Below are 20,147 nucleotides of genomic sequence, written 5' to 3'. Positions count from 1 at the left end.
CATAAGCTGAAGGAACTCAGTTTGCAATTTCTACAACTCGTGGACAGGGCAAAACTCTGCTTGCATCAGATCCTTGAACTCCTTCCAAGGCATAGCCAAGGCTGCATCTCTTCCTTCTCTGACACGGATCTCATTGTTCCACCATGACAAAGCATTAGACACAAAACATCCAGCAACATAAGTAACTCTCTGATCATAAGTGCAGTGACTCAAAGCAATTACAGCCTCTCCATCTTCTCCATCCACTGGAGATAAGTAGTTGCTCCACCCTTCCCATGAAAATCAATAGCCTTGCAGTTGAGGAAATCTTTGTAGGTACAATCTTGGAGATATCTCGTATTGCCATTCTCCCTAACAATCGCTTCGTGCTCAGCAACAACAACAACCTCATCTCTGACTTGCTCTGCTTCTTGAACCACCGCTTCTTGTCTTTCCACTTCAGCTTCATTTCTGGCTCGTTTATTTGTTCTTGTTTCAGTTTATTTCCACTGTTTCATTACTGCTGTATTATTTTTTCTTATAGTCAGCTTGGGCGTGTTTTGTTATAAAATCCAGAAAAATCCTACAATAACAGTTTTTAATTTCGCTGTGCTTGTGTTTTGTGAGTTGACTCAGTCTGACTCTGAGTATTTCATCTAAATTTCACATCAAATTGGTATCAGAGCCAGGTTCAAAAAGGTTTCTTAATCTTTTGTCCTTGGGGTTTTGTTGTTTGTGAGTTGTTCTGAGTTTTCTTGGTAGAAGTATGGCTTTTAGAAGAAATATAACTTTGGAAGAAGCTCATAATCTTAGAAAGGATAGAGAGATCTCTCCAAGAACAACTTGGAAGGGTTGTTAATCTGTTAGAAGATGGTGGTGTGAGGTTAAATAGAGAAGATGTTGCTGTTAGTGAAAGGGGTTCTGGTTCTCAAAACCTTAGTCTTGGATCTAATAGTACTTCTAGATCTTCTAGCGAGTCTGATGCTTCCAGTCAGCCTAGGAGGAGGCATAGGAGGCATAAGGTTGATGTTAAAGATATTAAGGTAGACCCACCAAATTTTGTTGGTTCTTCTAACCCAGAAGATTACTTTGAATGGGTTTAGATTATGGACAAAATTATGGAAATTAAGGGGTATGACAATAGAAAGGGTTTCAAGGTTGCTGTTATGAAGCTGAGTAAGCATGCATCAGCTTAGTATGAAAACATGAAGGGTGAAAGAGAGTATAAGGGCTGGTCAAAGTTGAAGGAGGTGATGCAAAAGCAGTTTGTTCCCCAAGCTTATAAGCAAGAGCTGTATATTCATATGAACAGCTTGAAACAAGGTAGTGAAGAGGTTGTGGAGTATATAAGGGAGTTTGAACAGCTTAAGATCAGAACAGGGGTGAAGGAAGATGAAGAGCATACTATTGCAAGATTCATGGGTGGTCTGAATTCCTTAATTGTTGAGAATATGGAGACGCAGCCTGTGTGGACTTTCGAAGGTGCTTGCAAGCTGGCCATTCAGCTTGAGAATCAAATAAAAAAGAAGTCAGCCTACAAGTCCATTCCTAAACCTGTTGTACCTGCTAAGAATCCTATCTTTAAAGAAGTTAATGCTGGAAAAGAGAAGGTTGGAGAGGGGTCCAAGGAGCCTAAGAAGAGATGTTTCAAGTGTCATGGATATGGACATTTCCAAGCTGAGTGTCCCAATCTGAGGGCTCTTATATTGAAGGAAGTTGAAGAACTGAAGGCTGAAGCTTAGTATGAAGATAAGTGTACTTATGATGAAGATCCTAGTGAAGAGGAGTTTGTTGAAGCCGATGTTGGTGACATGTTGGTAATTAGAAGAGCAATGCATGCTAATGAAGCTTCTAATGATAAAGCTTAAAGGGAAAACATTTTCCATTCAAGGTGTACTATCAAAGGAAAGGTGTGCAGTCTGATTATTGATGAAGGAAGTTGTGCTAATGCTGCATCTACCTATATGATAGACAAGCTGGGTCTTTCAACTATGAAGCACCCACACCCATAAAAACTACAATGGCTCAGCCCAGGCAATGAGGTAAAAGTTAATCGCCAAGTGGTTATTCCTTTTTCTATTGGTGTTGTTTATCAAGATGAAGTCACTTGTGATGTTGTTCCTATGGATGCTTGTCATTTACTGTTTGGTAGGCCTTGGTTGTATGATAAGTATGTGTACCACAATGGTTACTTAAATACTTACTCTTTGTTTAGTAATGGGAAGAAAGTCACACTGACTTCTCTAAAACCCAATGAGATTATTAAAGTTGAATCAAGCACTAAAGCTGATAGATCTTTATTTATCAGTCAAGCTGATGTTGAAAAGGAATTAGACAGTGGTACTTTTGTTTTGCTGTTACTTATGCTTGAAAATGGTGAAGATAAGGAATGTGAAGAAGTCCCTAGTGTAGTTAGACCTTTACTTGCTGAATTTGCTAATGTATTTCCAGAGGAATTACCTGCTAGTTTGCCACCTGTTAGAGGGATTGAGCATCAGATTAACCTGATCCCAGGGTCAATTCTTCCTAATAAAGCTGCTTATAGATGCTCCCCTAATGAGGCTAATGAGTTACAAAAGCAAGTATATGAGTTGATTGCTAAAGGCTATGTTCGAGCTAGCATGAGTCCTTGTTCTGTTCCAACTTTATTGGTGCCAAAGAAAGATGGTTCTATGCGTATGTGTGTTGATAGCAGGGCCATTAATAACATCACTATCAAGTATAGATATCCCATTCCTAGATTGGATGATATGCTTGATGAGTTACATGGGTCTAGTGTATTTTCAAAGATAAATTTAAGAAGTGGCTACCATCAGATCAGAATGAAGGAAGGAGATGAGTGGAAAACAACCTTTAAGATTAAAGGTGGGTTGTTTGAATGGCTTGTCATGACATTTGGACTATCTAATGCACCCAACACTTTCATGAGATTAATGAATGAAGTGTTGAGGCCTCTTATTTGCATGTTTGTGGTTGTATACTTTGATGATATCCTGGTTTATTCTCAATCTGAGAAGGAACACCTGGAACATTTGAAAGCTGTGTTTCAGCTGTTAAGAAAACACCAACTCTATGGCAAGTTAGAGAAATGTAATTTTATGGTTAGTAGTGTTGTATTTTTGGGCTATGTGGTTTCTAAGGAGGGCATTTCTATGGATCCATCCAAGGTTCAAGAAATCAGATCCTGGCCCATTCCTTCTTCTATTACTAAAGTCAGAAGTTTTCATGGCTTAGCCTCATTTTATAGAAGGTTTATTAGAGATTTCTCTACAGTTGTTGCTCCTATAACTGACTGTCTAAAGAAAGGGGTATTCAATTGGCATAAGTCAGCTCAGGCTGCTTTTGAATCTTTAAAGGAGAAGCTGAGTTCAGCTCCTGTCCTTTCTTTGCCAAATTTTGATTCACTCTTTCAACTTGAATGTGATGCCAGTGGTGTTGGCATTGGAGTTGTGTTGATACAAGATAGAAAACCAGTTGCTTACTTTAGTGAGAAGCTGAATGGATCCAAGCTGAATTATAGTACTTATGACAAGGAGTTTTATGCCATTATTCGAGTTGTTGATCATTGGTCTTACTACTTAAAACCAAAGCAGTTTGTTTTCTATTTTGACCATGAAGCTCTCAAGTATATTGATGGGCAGCACAAGCTGAATCATAGGCATGCTAAATGGGTTGAGTTTCTACAGATGTATGCTTTTGGTTCTAAGCATAAAACTGGTTCTTCTAATGTTGTTGTTGATGCTCTTTCAAGAAGACATTCTATGCTATCTATTTTAGAGTCCAGGGTTCTCGGATTCTCATTTATCAAGGAATTGTATGAAATTGATCCAAATTTTGGCTCTATTATTTGTTCATCTCCAAATGAAGCTAAAAGGGCTTATGTTCATTCAAGATGGATTTCTATTCAAGAGTAGTAAGTTGTGTATTCCAAAAGGCTCTATCAGGGATTTGTTGATTAGAGAAGCACATGGGGGAGGCTTGGCGGGTCATTTTGGCATTACTAAAACTATGGAGATTCTGGGTGAACATTTTTATGGGCCTTCTATGGTGAAAGATGTACAAGTTATAGTCAAGAGATGTCCCACTTGTCAGCAAGCTAAGTCTACTTTTCACACGTGTTTATATACCCCTCTTCCAGTTCCTAATCAGCCTTGGGAAGATCTGAGTATGGATTTTATTGTTGCTCTACCTAGGACTCAGCGTGGCAAAGATTCTATTATGGTGGTGGTTGATAGATTCTCAAAGATGGCTCATTTCATTCCTTGCCACACTACTAATGATGCCACCAAAGTAGCAGCTTTATTCTTTTAAGAGATAGTGCGACTTCATGGAATTCCAAAAACTATTGTCTCAGATAGAGATGTAAAGTTTTTGAGTTATTTTTGGAAGACATTGTGGAAGCTGACGGGTACTAAGCTCTTATTTAGCACTTCTCATCATCCCCAAACTAATGGTGAGACTGAAGTAACATACAGAACCATTGGGATGCTGCTGAGGACACTAGTAAAGAAGACTTTGAAGGATTGGGATCTTAAACTTTCTCAAGCTGAGTTTGCTTTCAATCGAGCTCTTAATTATTCTACTGGAAAATCTCCTTTTGAAATCTGTTATGGTGTGAATCCTCTAACACCCATAGACATGATTCCCTTTTCTATTGAGCCAAAAGTTTGTATTAAAGCTGAAAGCAGGGCTAAGGAGATAAAGAAACTTCATGAGCAAGTCAAAGCCAGAATTGAGAAGGTGAATGCTGATTACAAGGCCAAGGCAAACAAGAATAGGAGACAGCCAACTTTTGCACCAGGAGATCTGGTTTGGATCCACCTCAGAAAGGAAAGATTCCCTTAAAAGAGAAAGAGTATGTTGATGCCTAACGCTGAAGGTACTTTCAAGGTGTTGGAAACATGTGGAGAAAGTGCCTACAAAGTGGAGTTGCATGGAGATACCCAGTCTCTAGTACATTTAATGTTGGTGATCTGAGGACCTGGACGATGATTATCATGAGGACTTGAGGACAAGTCCAAATTTAGAGGGGGAGGATGATAAGAAATTGCCCCTGAGTTGTCCTGGACTCAGCTCAGACCATGCTGATGTTTCCCTCGATGGCACACTTTGGGAAGATGATTGGTGATCCTATCTGCCCCCTAGGATTCACCTTACTTAAGTGGGAAGACTGAAATGTTGGGGGAAGTTTGAAAATCAACTTGCAAATTCGTCCAATCTGGGTCAGCTCGAAAGAAAAGTCAGCTTGGGACGCCCAGTCTGGGTCTGCTTGGAGCAGAATCAGCTTAGGATTTTCAAACACTTATCTGTTTTATTGCTTTCAATAATCAAGTCAAATCATGTGATTAGCACGTGTATGTGGCTATTCTAGATGGTTCTGAATAAGGATAAGAATTAAATTTTATGTTTTTGTATTGTTGTGGTGACACCTAATCGTGTAAGAGGAAGAATACAAGTGGGGACCAGAGAGAGAACCTTCCACTACCCTACAACTACAGATTGTGTTCTCTACTCCTATTGGTTGATTTATAACAACCTTGTACTAGTTGTCTAGGGTAGAATATTCCTTGTCTCATGTATTTCCTTTATAAATAGAGATTGCCGTCTATTGTAAAACAGGGAGGGTGTTTATTAAAGTTTAATAGAGCTGAATTCTATTCATTTGAAAATCTTGTTTGAAGTGATCCCTTTATCAGTAATCTTGGTGGCTTTGCCTTTATACATTATTGTGGTGAGATCTTAAAATCTTCATTACTTTTATCTATATTTGTGGTGGCTCAACCTTTATCAAATATAGTAGTGGTTTTAGAGTGTTTCTTGTATTTGATTCTGGTGGTTCAATCATTTACGAGTCAAGTATTAGATTCTTATTTATCCTTGTTTATTTGTTCTTGTTTCAGTTTATTTCCACTGTTTCATTACTGCTGTATTATTTTTTCTTATAATCAGCTTGGGCGTGTTTTGTTATAAAATCCAGAGAAATCCTACAATAATAGTTTTTAATTCTGCTGTGCTTGTGTTTTGTGAGTTGACTCAGTTTGACTCTGAGTATTTCACCTAAATTTCACAACAGTTTCCTTCCTTGATCAATATTAGGTAACTTTAAAACACAAGGAGAATGATCAGAAACTCGATAAGGTTGAAAAACAGCACTTGCAGATGGGAAACAATCAGTAAATTGAGTATTTCTCATAACAAGATCAAGCTTTTTAAGAATGCCAACTCCCTTTTTCGGTTTTTGATTCCAAGTATAGTGCAGCCCCGAACTATTAATATCAAACATTTCCAAACTGTTAATGCATTCCTTGAAATCACTCATCCCAATACTGAAATTGGAGGTACCCAAAAAGTTATCTTATAGCTCTAAGGCAGAATTGAAGTCTCCAAGAATACACCAAGGTCGATCCTTAACAAAATTCTTATGATAACATAAATTCTGCCAAAGCTCCCTTCTATTTTTATAGTAATTATCAGCATACACAAAAGAACAAAAAAATGCTTTTTGATCGACTTTGTATATACCTGAGCATGCACCACTTGGTCAGTTTGAGATAGTAGCATAATATCTACTATATTGGATACCTTAGCAGCAGGAGTGCATGCCCCTGTAGAAGTATCCTTTGGAACTATACCCGATGTCATGAAAGTTGCAGTCTCATTGTCCGTTATATAAATACATTCATCCACTTCCGAATTAGTATTATCATCCATATAAGTAGATTTTTGAGTATCCGCGACTTTCTTTTGCTTTAAGTTTGTTGCCTGTTCGTTCTTATTGACTTCCTGTAGCAATGGTTCACTTGGTTCAGTACCATAATCAGTTAATGGATCAATTCCACCACCTTTCATTCGATCTTCATCTACCAAAACACTAAAGGAATTACTAAGTTTAACATTTGAATTAGTTGCTGTTGTAGTAGATGTACTAGCAACATTCGACTGATCCTATGATTTAACCACCCGTCTATACTCGAAGTTTGGCGTTGGTTTGTTCATCTGAAATACCGGTTTATTGTTCGCTTTCTTTTTCCGATTCACCTTAGTGAAACCATCATCATCAGTTTTACCTGTTGATTTCATTGCATTACGGACCTGTTTAGGACAGGTTTCATGTTTGTGACCAAAAACAGAACAAGTTGAGCACCTAGGGGGGTTCCATTCATATTCCACCTTAATAGACCCTGTTGTAAAACCCTTTCCTCCAAAATGGGAATCGCAACTCGTAGTTAACTTTTCAGCTCTTTTTCAGCATCTAATTCAATAAGAGCACGTGCATAGCTACTACGCCCCCATGATTCAGATCACATCGTAGCAATGTAGCTATCTAACATCTTTGGTACACCCAGCTTGGAAGCTAATGAGCTAAGACTATCATCAGAGTAAGCCGCTAGAGGAACATCATATAATTTCACCCAAACTGACACCTTTTTTATATCTTCCTTCTTTAGAATTACATTAGGAGACCATTTGTTAAGGAAAATAGGTGTATTTCTTACTAGCCAAGGCCCTTCTGATAGTAGTTTTTCCATGCCTTCCTTTGTTGAGAACTTATCACATATTTTGCCCATGATTTCCTAGCAAAGTACTCAACCACTGGAAAAGCTAAACGATCACCCAGAAAATAACCATACAAAACATTCTCAAAACAACTTTGTACCTGTTTTACTGATTCTCTAGGGATAACAACATCAACATTATCAATGACTTCTTTAGACTCAAGTAAACGAAAGTTAACTTTCCTATTTCAGAATTAGCTTGTACCTTAGCTACATAGGATGGTTTGGCGCCTTCAACAGTATCATTTGACACGTTAACTGATGCGTAAAACACGCAATCACTCAAGCACAACGGAAATTAAACAAAACGGAATTAACTATTTTTGGTATTTTTTTCGTATTTATATGAAAACAACAACAAAACAAAACAATAAAATAAAGAACGGATAAAAGAATCCACCACCAAGACTCGTAAAGGCTAAGCCACCGGAATCAAGGATAAAGGAAACACTCCAACCCATCACTATGTTTGATAAAGGTCTAGCCACCACAAACACAGATAAAGGAAACTAAGATTTTAGATCTCACCACTATATTTGATAAAGGATAAACCACCACAAATATAGATAAAGGGATCACTCCAAACCACCAAGATCAAAGATCTATAAAGTTAAATGAAGATTTTTAAGAAATAGAGGCTGCTCTATTAATTTCATTCAACTCAACATAATCTCTCTTTACAAAGAGGAATACAATCCCTATTTATAGCCACATAAATTATTTCCTAGGAGTTATCGAAATAATAATAAAATAATCTAAAAGCTGTCATGTGCAAAGGACAACCACTAATTTATTACCCAATGGGAAATGGACATATAAGCTTCTAAAAAGATTCCTTTTTCAAGAGGGCCCACAAACCGTTAGAAATAACATGGGCACTCATTCCTTTGTTGTCATCTTCTTTGGACAGCTGTTATCCTTCCTTTATTGGACCCCACAAGTGCAGTTAGAATACTTTATTAAGGTAACTGGAAAATCTGAAATCTGGACTTCCACTGGAGACGTTTATCTGGAGCATCCATCTGGAGACTGGAACTGGTCACTGGAGAGCTTTAGTGGATTGGAGCACTTTAGTGGAGACTTTCTCTGATGGATTTCTGAGGGTGGTATTTGGAGCTTCTTGCCACTAGAGAAGTGTTACAACTGGAGACTGAGCTTGTTCAGTGAACACTTGTCTGAAATGAGCTATCACTGGCAGAATTAACATGGCTTGCTCAGATGGCATCAAGACCTCAGAATTCTGCACCAGCTCAGAAATGGACTTCAGCTCAGAATTTAACTTCATTTCAGAATCTTCTTTTCCCTCAAAAATTTTGGGCACTTCAGTTGTTTTGCTCCGCTCATTAAGAAGGTACCCATATTCATCAACGTCAACCGTTGATAAATTCTCAGCATTTGAGGCATGTTCAACAGGTTCTTTATCCATTGGAATGGATGTATCTCCCCCATTAATGCCTCGAGCAGAAAACTCAGCAGCTCCATCTTTTTGATTATTTATAATTTGAGTCTGATTAGTAGGAATTGTTCCAGGATTGCATTCAAAAGTTGGATTTTCAGTAACTTTTGTATTACTTGGCTGGCCACTCCTTGGAGATTCATTAGCTTTTACGCTAGGAGCAGCAGTAGCTTTACCATCCTTGGAACCCTTATTAGGGTTTTTCAGAATTGAACGAACTGGAGCTCTAGGCTTCCCATAAATCAAAGAATCCCTAAAACCATAAATTAACCCTAAATCGTAAATCTGCCCCTTAATCTGTTAACAAGCTCAATGATCTAGCTAAGCTACACAAGGGCAGCCGCGATCCAAGCAAGGTAACCAATTAGGAAAACAAAAAAAACCAACCTAGGGTTACGATAGAAAACAAAAGAAAACGAGTGACAATTAATCAAAAAACCCTAGACAACTCTCTTACATCCACATCACTTGATTCGGAAAACAAGGAGAGGGACATATTAACAAGATCAGCTAGGGCAGATTGAGAAGATTGCCATGGCAAGAGGAAGGACGATCGCCACTAAGGTAGAGAGAAAAAGGGTTATTTCATCCTTAAGATTAGATTCTTTAGGACTAGTTTGTTATCTTGCACAAAGACATGTAGAAAACATAATATCAGGTCTACTAGCAGTTAAGTAAAGTAATGAACCTATCATACCCCTAGAAGTTGTGGTATTAACAGATTTACCATTTTTATCTTCACCCAGCTTGTCACCAGTTCCCATAGGAGTTTGTTAGGTCTAAAATCGGCCAAGTATAATTTGCTCAGAAATATCTAAAGCTCAGAGAAGATATGTGTACAGAAATTCTAAAGTCATTCATTCTGAAGTCGAAGACTGAAGACTAAAGAAGAGAATCATCTCAGAAGCAGAACACTTAGGAGATTCTATCTGATCGAAGATCTGAAGCAGCTCAGTGTAAAGTACTTACAACACTTTGCACTGATTACTAGAAAGTATTTCTACTTTACCATACTTTACCCGGACATAACATTGTTCCTGGAAAGCTTTTTGGTTAAGTCAAATGGTTGGGAATAAAGTGTGAAATGTCACATCAAATGACTTTCACACTAAACCTTAAAATACACGATTTAAGGAATCTTGTTGATTTCCTTAAATGTGTCCCACCCACGTATTGTACGGCCAAGTCCACGTCATCATGGACTTTTCCTATAAATACAAGGCTTCTTACATCTTGCAAATGGCTTGAAACTTTGGCATTGCAACTTTTTCGGTAAAAGGTCGTCACCCCTGGTTCGATTTTATAAATCATAATTAAAATAGTTACTTGACAGGATGTCAAGATGACTTACAACCCATGCACTAAACAGTGCACCGTCTAATAAACAGAATTACAAATCACTTTGGAAAACTAAGGAAAACCTATCACTTTGGCATTCCAACTTGTGAGATATACTCTAAGTAATTCTTACGAGTATTTCCAAGTTATTAGATCACTTGTATTTCAAGGTTGTTTATATTTTCACAAGTGTGATTATCTTTGTTCCGCAACAACCTTTGTATTTTGTTTACATAAATGAATAAAATACATTGAAAAATATATCGTGTCTCTTTGCCTAAAGACTTGATTATATATATTTTTATATAGTTTCAGCACTTAGTTTCTTGCAATTACTTTTAGTTGTTTTACTTTCTTCATATCCATAATCTGGATCGTATTATGAACTAGTCACTTCTCTAGTTCAGAATTACTTGCTAGTCGGGTCTACTTGATATACTTGTTATAATTGACTTACATCTTGTTGTAGGGACTCACATCTTCTTAATAATGGTTTTAAAAGAGGTACAATTGATAACACTTTGTTCATCTTGCATGAGAAAAGTGATATCTTGCTTCTACAAATTTATGTTGATGATATTGTGGTTGGGTCTACAAATGACAAGATGTGTGAAAAGTTTTCTAAAATAATGTCTGTTGAGTATGAAATGTGTATGATGGGTGAGCTGACATATTTCTTGGGTCTTCAAGTGAAACAAACCAATGATGGTATTTTTATAAATCAAGAAAAATATGTCAGAGATTTATTAAAGAAATATCAATTTTACTCATTTTCATCAAAAGAAACTCCAATTTCTGCTCCATTGACTTTGGTTTTTGATCCTAATGGAAAACAAATGGATCCCACAAAATATCGTGGTATGGTGGGATCCCTCATGTACTTAACTGCTAGTAGACCTAACATAATGTTTGCAACATATCTTTGTGCAAGATTTCAGTCTGATCCCAGGGAAGCACATCAGAATACTGTGAAAAGGATTTTTAGATACCTTAAAGGTGTCCCCAGACTTGGTCTTTGGTATCCCAAAGGCTCAAGTCTAGATCTAATGGGTTATTCAGATTCTGATTATGCAGGTTGTAAGATAGATAGGAAAAGTACCACAGGTGAGTGTCATTTCCTTGGTGGAAAATTAGTTAGTTAGACGAGCAAGAAGCAGACTGCAGTATCTCTATCCACAGCTGAAGCTGAATACATTTCTGCAACAAGTTGTTGTGCTCAGATTTTCTGGATGAAGAACCGACAAACTGATTATGGTGTTAAATATACAAGAACTCCAATCTTTTGTGATAACACAAGCGCCATCGCCATATCTCACAATCCTGTAATGCCCTCTAAAACCAAGCACATCGACCTCAGGTATCATTTCATTCGAGCTCACATTATCAAAGGTGATATTGAAATTCATTTCGTTCCCACTGATAAACAACTCCCTGATGTTTTTACAAAACCTTTGGATGTCGAAACTTTTAAACATCTCATTAGTGAGTTTGGAATGCTAAATCCTGTGTAGCATCTCAGGGGGAAGTGTCAAAAATATTTTTGGACTTAAACGAATTTTTTCTAAGGGTGAATTTTGCTTTCAAAAATATTTTGGCTGAAATGTTTCAGAAAACCTGAGAGACTTCAGATTAATGTTTAAAATGAGATGGTTCAGATTGCACTAACTGAACATCCTCTGCCAGACTAAACTATAGATGGCAAGAAGTTTGAGGCCCTTCAAAAACAAGTCTCCAATCAATTCATAATGTGGAGAGAAAATAAAGAAAGGGAAAGGGCTCAACATTCTTCAATGGGTACCATTGATCATGTGGATGCTGCAGCTCTTGGACTCCCATTAGAAAGATATAAGAAAATCAGGCATGATCCAAGAGTGTAGAAAGCATTGGCTGAAATGGGTGATTACGAGTATGGGGTGAAATACTCATCTTTGGAACAAAAGCTGGACCATCTCACATTCAAAATGTCCATTGAGAACTTGGTGAAAAATAGAGAAAAAGAGATGGTGATTAAAAAGAAGGAAATTCTGGCTGAAGTTCTGAAGGTTGAAAAACAATTGTCAAAGCCACCTACGAAACCCAAAGTGACTGGACCAAGGACTTCAAGGAAAAATGTTCGTGATGCTGATCTGTCTACATTCAAGCCAATTTCTGATGATGCTGCTTAGGCCCAAAGAAAAGCTGAAAGGGATCAATATGAGCATTATCTGAAGCATCGATCCCATCCTGCCAAGATCACTGATGTTGAAATAAAAAAGGAGGATGGTTTGAGGCTTTTTGACTTGGTAGTTTCAAGAGAAGGAAGAGCTCCATCAGAATATAATCAAGTCTCAATTCACGAGTTTAGGATTTCTGAGCATAAGGAAATGATCCCCATTCTGAAGGCAAAGCCAAAGTCTCATCTCGTTGGTGCATTTATGTCGAGGATCCAGCAGAAGATTCAAGCCAAAAATGAGATTGAGACAAGACTGTATGGGAAAAAGCATCAATCACCTCTGAAGAGGAAAGCTACTGATGCACCTTCTGGTTCGAGGCTTGCAAAGAAGTAGTTTGCTCCTTCAGAATATCACGTGCTTGTAAATATTTCAATTTTATTTACTTGTAACAAATTCTCAATTTCCGTACTGTATATATGTGTGACAACCTTCAATTTTCCTTTCAATTAGTTAAATAAAATTTTGTACAAGTAGGATATACATTACTGAATAATGACTTTTCGAGTTAGGTTATGGCACGCTTAAGTGTATGAGTATGTGTTAAGCTTTCTTATTGATTGTGTGACTAATCAGTTTACTAAATTAACTATCTTAACAAATTAAAAACTTTGATGATGAGCAAATAGAAGTTTAAAAGTTCAAAATTCATGAAAAATCGTAAAACGATTACTTTTCGCGTAAGTCTTTCTCGTATGAACTTAAGACTTAAGGAAACCTAATAACTAGTGTTTCAACACTCGATTAAGATTTTTAATACATAAAGTAACACATTTGAACAATCGGAAGATTTAATTAAATCCCATGAATAGTAAGGAGGTTAAAAACTATGTAATTAATCCTTTTTACTAGATATTTCTTAAACCATTACATTTTGAACACATCACCACTTTCTATATCATTTCACCACACTTTGAACACATCACCATCTTTTATAAACATTACTCTTAAGTTTATAAAAAGCTAGTATATATTTTATATACTTACACAAATTGTATTAACATATACTTGGATGATTAGGTCCACACCTGTTGGACTCCTAATACCTGCCTATCAAAACAGGATATTACGTCTATTCCTATTTGGGTTGATTTGTAAGATGTGCCTCTAGTTGCATTTACTGAGGCTTTTAAGTTTGCTAATCTTCTTGTTTTTGATAAGCGGTTTCAGGATGTCGTACGCAATACTTGGGAGGTTCAACTTGATGGGTTTAAAATGTATCAAGTAGTTCAAAGATTAAAATTGCTAAAAAAACCGCTACAAAAAATGCTGGCAGAGAAAGGTAATCTTCATGCAAATGTTATAAAACTAAAATCAGAACTGGAGACAGTACAGGCAGCTTTAGATAAAGACCCCCATAATTCTGTACTTCATGATCAAGAAGCAATGTCCCTTAAAGATTTTAATGATGCCTTGATTGAAGAAGAAAGATTTTTAAAACAAAAGGCTAAGATTGAATGGCTTCGTGTTGGTGACTCTAATTCTGCTTACTTCCATAAAGTAGTGAAGGGAAGAAGTGTTCGTAATCACATATCTTCTATCTTTGATTCTTCCGGCAAGTTAGTAGAAGGACAAGATGTGTATGATGCTTTTGTTAAGCATTTTTCTACTTTCCTTGGAAATTCTGGTGGAGCTTCATCTTTTAATTACCAAGGGCTGACTTCGAAGACTATTTCTCAATATCATGTTGATGAGATGATGCGTGAAGTGACTAATGAGGAGGTGAAAAGCGTCATGTTTTCTATGGGTGAAGGTAAGTCTCCAGGACCCGATGGTTTTTTTGCATCTTTTTTTAGAGGCAATTGGGAAGTTATAGGAAAGGATAGGCTGCTGTACGAGATTTCTTCGTTTCTGGAAAACTGCTAAAGGAACTAAACCGTACGGTAATTGCTCTTATTCCTAAGATTGATTCCCCTTCTTTGGTGACTGATTTTCGGCCTATTGCTCTGTGTAATATTCTATTCAAATGCATCAGTAAAATTATTGCTACTAGAATTAAAGGTTATCTTGCGGTTATTGTTAGCACCAATCAATCAGCTTTCATTCCAGGTAGAAGTATTTCTGACAATGTACTGCTTACGCAAGATATAATGCATATTTAACATCTTGATCGTGGTCATCCTAGATGTGCTTTGAAAGTTGACATCCAAAAGGCATATGATACAATCAAATGGGATTTTCTTAATGAAACTCTTGTTGCATTTGGTTTCCCTTCTAAAATGATTCATTCGATCATGCTTTGTGTATGATGCGTAAATCACGCAATAACTCAAGCACAGCGGCAATTAAACAAAATGGAATTAGATATTTTTGGTATTTTCTGGATTTTATGAAATAAACAACAAAAGAAGACGATAGATAAAATGATAGATAAAAGAATCCACCACCAAGATTCGTAAAGGCCAGGCCACCAGAACCAAGGATAAAGGAAACACTCCAACCCACCACTATGTTTGATAAAGGTCTAGCCACCACAAACACAGATAAAGGAATCGAAGATTTTGGATCTCACCACTATAATTGATAAAGGACGAACCACCACAATTATAGATAAAGGGATCACTCCAAACCACCAAGAACAAAGATCTATAAAGGTAGATGAAGATTTTTAAGAAATAGAGGCTGCTCTATTAATTTCATTCAACTCAACATAATCTAACTTTTACAATGAGAAATACCACCCTTATTTATAGCCACATGCTATTTTCTAGGAATCATCAAAATACAATTTTAAAATAATAAAAGAAATAAAAGGTTGTCATAGACATCGAGGACCACCACTACCTTTAGACAACCAATAGAAAAAGAGCATGTGTAGCTTCTAGAATTATTCTCTTAGAAATGGTCCCCACAATTGGCACATGCAACCCTTAAGGAATGTGTAACATACAGTTGTCCATTCTTAAATGCACTCATGAAGACTACGTATGAGGAATCCTTTTATTGGACCATAATCAAAGTGAAATAATGACATAAACACATAAGTGAAATTGGTGACATTATTCTGAAACAACTGGAGACTGGCAACTAGAGAAGTGAGCTGGAGAAACTTCACTAGAGAAGTGATCTGGAGGATGTCAACTGGAGAACGGATCTGGAGCATGTCAACTGGAGAACGTAACTGGAGCATGTCAGCTGGAGAACGTAACTGGAGCATGTCAACTGGAGAACGTATCTGGAGGATGTCATCTGGAGAACGTAACTGGAGCATGTCAACTGGAGAACGTATCTGGAGGATATCAACCGGAGAACGTAACAGGAGCATGTCAACTGGAGAACGTATCTGGAGGATATCAACTGGAGAACGTAACTGGAGAATTTTAAGACCAACAACTTTTGTCTTGGTTGCAAAACTCCAATACTTGACTTAGTATCAAAATCAACATATACCAGTATTATATTGCTAATAAAGGATATCTAAGTGTTATTTGTTGTTTGCTGAACTTCATTTAACAAATACACGAACCAAATTTTTATGTGGAAATGGCTCGGTGTCATTTCCGCATCAGTGTAACTACTGTTTCTTATTCTTTGAGTATCAATGGTAGTTTGCATGGTCACTTCAGAAGCAAAAGGGGTTTAAGACAAGGAGATCCTTTGTCTCCATACCAAATACTCTTGTAATGGAGATTCTCACTCTTATCCTCCAGCACAATGTTCAACAGTCGGATTCTTTCTCTCTTCACCATCACTGCCAAGAACTTCAGGCGATCAATCTTTGCTTTGTTGATGATTTAAATATTTTTATGTGGAGTAATGTGGAATCGACAATGGTTATAACGAATTATCTTGATGAACTTAAAGCGGTCTCTGGTCTTGCTCCTAGTTTACCCAAAAGCACAGCCTACTTTTGCAATGTTAGTAATGTGGTTAAGCAAACCATATTAAATGTTCTCCCGTTTGAAGTAGGACAACTTCCTGTGAAGTACCTAAGGGCACCTCTTGTTTCTTCTAGATTGGTGCTTCATGATTGCAAACTCCTAATCGAAAAGGTTCAAAAAAGGGTAAATGATTGACGTAACAAATACCTTTCCTTTGTTGGACGAGTGCAATTAATCAACTCTGTTATTTTGGCTATTCATGTGTACTGGTCATCAGTGTTTATTCTACCTACAAGTATTATTCTTGACATAGAACATATCATGCGTGGGTTCCTCTGGTGTTAGGGTGAGATGAAAGAAGAAAAGCAAAAGTTGCATGGGATGATGTATGTCTGCCAAAAGAGGAAGGAGGACTAGGTATTCGTAAAATCCAGCCTTTCAATATTGCTCTCTTTTCTGTCCATATTTGGAATATACTTACTTTGAAAGAATCACTTTGGGTTAAATGGGTTCATACTACTAAGCTACGGGGTACATCTTTTTGGGATATTCCTTATAGAGGCAACCTTGCTTGGAGTTGGAGAAAATGCTACTGATACGCCGAATTATTCCTCAATTTGTTTGGATTAAGATTGGTAATGGTCAAAAAACCTTTGCTTTCCATGATAACTGGTGTAGCTATAGCCGGTTGTATGATAAATTAACTCCACGTGTTATCACTTCGGCTGGTTTTACCATTAATGCTAAAGTTTCTGATTTGATGTTGAACGGGAGATGCCAATGGCCAAACTCATAGCATACAAGATTTCCGAATATCAACTTACCTAGTTCCAATGTTGAAGATATTTTCTATTGGAAGGATCAGAATGGGATTGCAAACGATTTTTCTGTTGGTACGGTTTGGGAAGATATTCGTCCAAGACACACTAATCTTGATTGGTATAATCTTGTGTGGTTTAGTTATTGTATACCGAAACATGCCTTTATCCTATGGCTTGTTTTTAGCAGGAGACCCAAGACGCAAGATTTGATAATGCAATGGGATGTGAATCCAAATGTTGACCTGCTTTGCCCTTTCTGCAAGCTCTAACCAGATTCACACTCCCATTTCTTTTTCGAATGTTGGTACTCTTTGGAGGTATGGAATAAAGTTTTCAAAAAGGCTGGTTTGCTTCAACGACCAGCGACTTTGAATCTTATTGTTTACTACCACGAGTAAATAAGAAATCTAATCAGAATGTTATTGATAAACTGTTACTCGCGGGTTCTATGTACTTCTGATGCAGAAATGACCAGATTCAATGAATTGATCGACACCAGTGAACTGAGCGAGTCAAACGAACTGATGGGAATTTCTGAGATAAAAGAAGATTCTAAAATGAAGATAAATTATGAGCTAAAGTCCATTTCTGAACTGAAGGGGTCATCAGAACTAAATCAGAATTCTGAGCAAGTGATTCCATCTGAACAAGCCATGCTTATTCTGCCAGCGATAGCCTACTTCAGACAAGTGGAAGGAAGGAAGCTCCAGATACAACCATCAGAATTCCATCAGTAAAGTTCTCCACTGAAGCACTCCAGTGACCAGATCCAGTCTCCAGATGGATGCTCCAGATGTACGTCTCCAGTGGAAGTCCAGATTTCAGTTTTTCCAGTTGCCTTAATAAAGTTAGTTCTAACGCGTGTTTGTGGGGTCCAATAAAGAAGGAATGACAACTGTTGACAGGAAGAAGGAAGGAAGGAGTGACAACGTTATTTCAAACCGTTTGTGGGTCCATGCGTAGAAGGAATCTTTCTAGAAGCTTTGTTTGTCCATTTCCTATTGGCTAGTAAATTAATGGTTGTCTTTTACCCATGACAGCCTTTTGTTTATTTTATTATTATTTCGTTAATTCCTAGGAAATAGTTTCTGTGGCTATAAATAGAGGCTTTATTTCTCATTGTAAAATCAGTTTTTGATGTTGAATTGAACGAAATTAATAAAGCATCCTCTATTTCTTAAAAATCTTCATTTACCTTTCATAGCTCTTTGATCTTGGTAGTTTGGAGTGACCCCTTTATTTATAATTGTGGTGGTTTGTCCTCTATCAATTATAGTGGTGAGGTCTTTAAATCTTCGATTCCTTTATCTGTGTTTGTGGTGACTAGATCTTTATCAAACATAGTAGTGGGTTGGAGTGTTTCCTTTATCCTTGATTCTGGTGGCTCGGCCTTTACGAATCTTGGTGGTAGATTCTTTTATCTATCTTTTTTATTTTATCTGTCTTGTTTTGTTGTCTTGTTTTCATTAAAAATCAGAAAATACCAAAAATATTAATTTCCGTTGTGTTTAAATTCCGCTATGCTTGGTTTTTGCGCTTTTTTACGCATCAACTTCATTTGGCAAGAAAGGAATGCAAGACTGTTTAAGAAGCTATCAAGACCTGCTGATGTGTTAGCAGAACTAATACTCTCAACAATTCGACTAAAGTTGTTGACCTTTAGTCGAACGTGGAGAGGCTTATTGCTGCTTGGGATCTCCCAGTTTTATTAGTTAACTCTATTTAATCCTTATTCTTTTCGATCTGTAATTCTAGTCTTGGTTAGGAATGCTTGATTTCAATGCTAGCTTGTATTGCACTTTGGTGCATGGATGTTTGTAAAGTCAACTAGCACTCTGCTATGTTGCCTGATTTTCATATGATTTTATATAATCTTACCAGGGGTGACGACCTTTTACCGAAAAAAAGGTTGAACAGGTGCCGACTTCGACTCTCATTATTATTAATGATGAGAAAAAGAAATCCATTATTACTGATGGTCATGATGATACTAAGGGGATGGAGGCTGGCTCTTATGCAAACACATTGAAGACGGAGCTTGTTAAACGTAAAGTCAATTTTAGACAAATAGAAGTTAACAGTGATTTGGAGGGGTTGATCTTGTTCTTCCTTTAGCTTTAGTTCTCGAGGTTAACAATCGGTTCTCAAATTCATTGTATGGATATTTTCTGGGATATAGACTTGCTTTTCCAGTGGTGGAAATGTATGTAAAAAACACTTGGGCGAAATTTGGACTTCAAAAAGTGATGATGAATGCTGCGGGGTTTTTCTTTTTTAAGTTTAGTTCAAAAGAAGGAATGGCACAAGTCCTCCAACGAGGGCCTTGGATGATTGGCCTATCTTTCTTAGTGAATGGACATCGAATGTGGGTTTAACTAAACAAGATCTTTCCACAGTTTCGGTCTGGGTTAAGTTGTATGATGTTCCTTTGGTGGCTTATTCTAAGGATGGCTTAAGCTTAATTGCTTCTACTTTAGGTAAACCACTGTTACTTGATGCCTATACTAGCCAAATGTGTCTAAATTCATGGGGTAGACATAGCTATGCTAGAGCTCTTATTGAATTAGATGCTAGCAGGGATCTTAAGGATACATTGGTTATTGCTATCCCTAATGTGCATGGTGAGGGAGTTTCAAAGGTGGAAGTGTATGTTGAATATGAGTGGAAACCGCCCCATTGCTCACATTGCAAGGTTTTTGGCCATGCATTGGTGACATGCCCTAGTCAGGTGAAGGAAGCAAAGCCTAGTAAATAGGAGGATGCACAGGATGATGGTTTTACTAGTGTTAAATGTAAGAAATCTAGAGAAAAAGGAATAACAAACAGAATGTGGGAGTGAGAATGCCTACACCTAAAGTTCAGGTTGGGTATAGAGCTAAGCAAGAAAAGGTAGACAACACGTCTAATGCAAATCAACCTAAGGATACTAGTACAAAAGGGGCTTCAAGCTCTTCTAATCAGAATGT

At 37.2% G+C, this 20,147-nt stretch overlaps 1 protein-coding gene across 1 annotated transcript; it reads left to right on the top strand.

Annotated features, from left to right (window-relative positions):
• Window positions 1-13,805: 13,805 nt before the first annotated feature.
• LOC122585002 lies at window positions 13,806-19,936 on the top strand. Its single transcript, XM_043757096.1, has 4 exons — window positions 13,806-14,292; window positions 14,541-14,608; window positions 16,088-16,543; window positions 19,466-19,936. Exons 1-4 carry the CDS (start codon window positions 13,806-13,808, stop codon window positions 19,934-19,936), a joined length of 1,482 nt encoding a protein of 493 aa, XP_043613031.1.
• Window positions 19,937-20,147: the final 211 nt, after the last annotated feature.

This window comes from Erigeron canadensis, chromosome 1 (assembly GCF_010389155.1).
Source record: "Erigeron canadensis isolate Cc75 chromosome 1, C_canadensis_v1, whole genome shotgun sequence".
NCBI classification, from domain to species: domain Eukaryota; kingdom Viridiplantae; phylum Streptophyta; class Magnoliopsida; order Asterales; family Asteraceae; genus Erigeron; species Erigeron canadensis.
This window is presented reverse-complemented; position numbering and strand designations above follow the sequence as displayed.

Coding starts and splice junctions, on each gene's coding strand:
- LOC122585002 (XM_043757096.1), top strand. CDS start 13,806: ATGCTGGCAGAGAAAGGTAATCTTCATGCAAATGTTATAAAACTAAAA. Junction 14,293..14,540: donor CATGTTTTCTATGGGTGAAG/GTAAGTCTCCAG, acceptor CTAGAATTAAAG/GTTATCTTGCGGTTATTGTT. Junction 16,544..19,465: donor TCGAAAAGGTTCAAAAAAGG/GTAAATGATTGA, acceptor TTTTAAGTTTAG/TTCAAAAGAAGGAATGGCAC.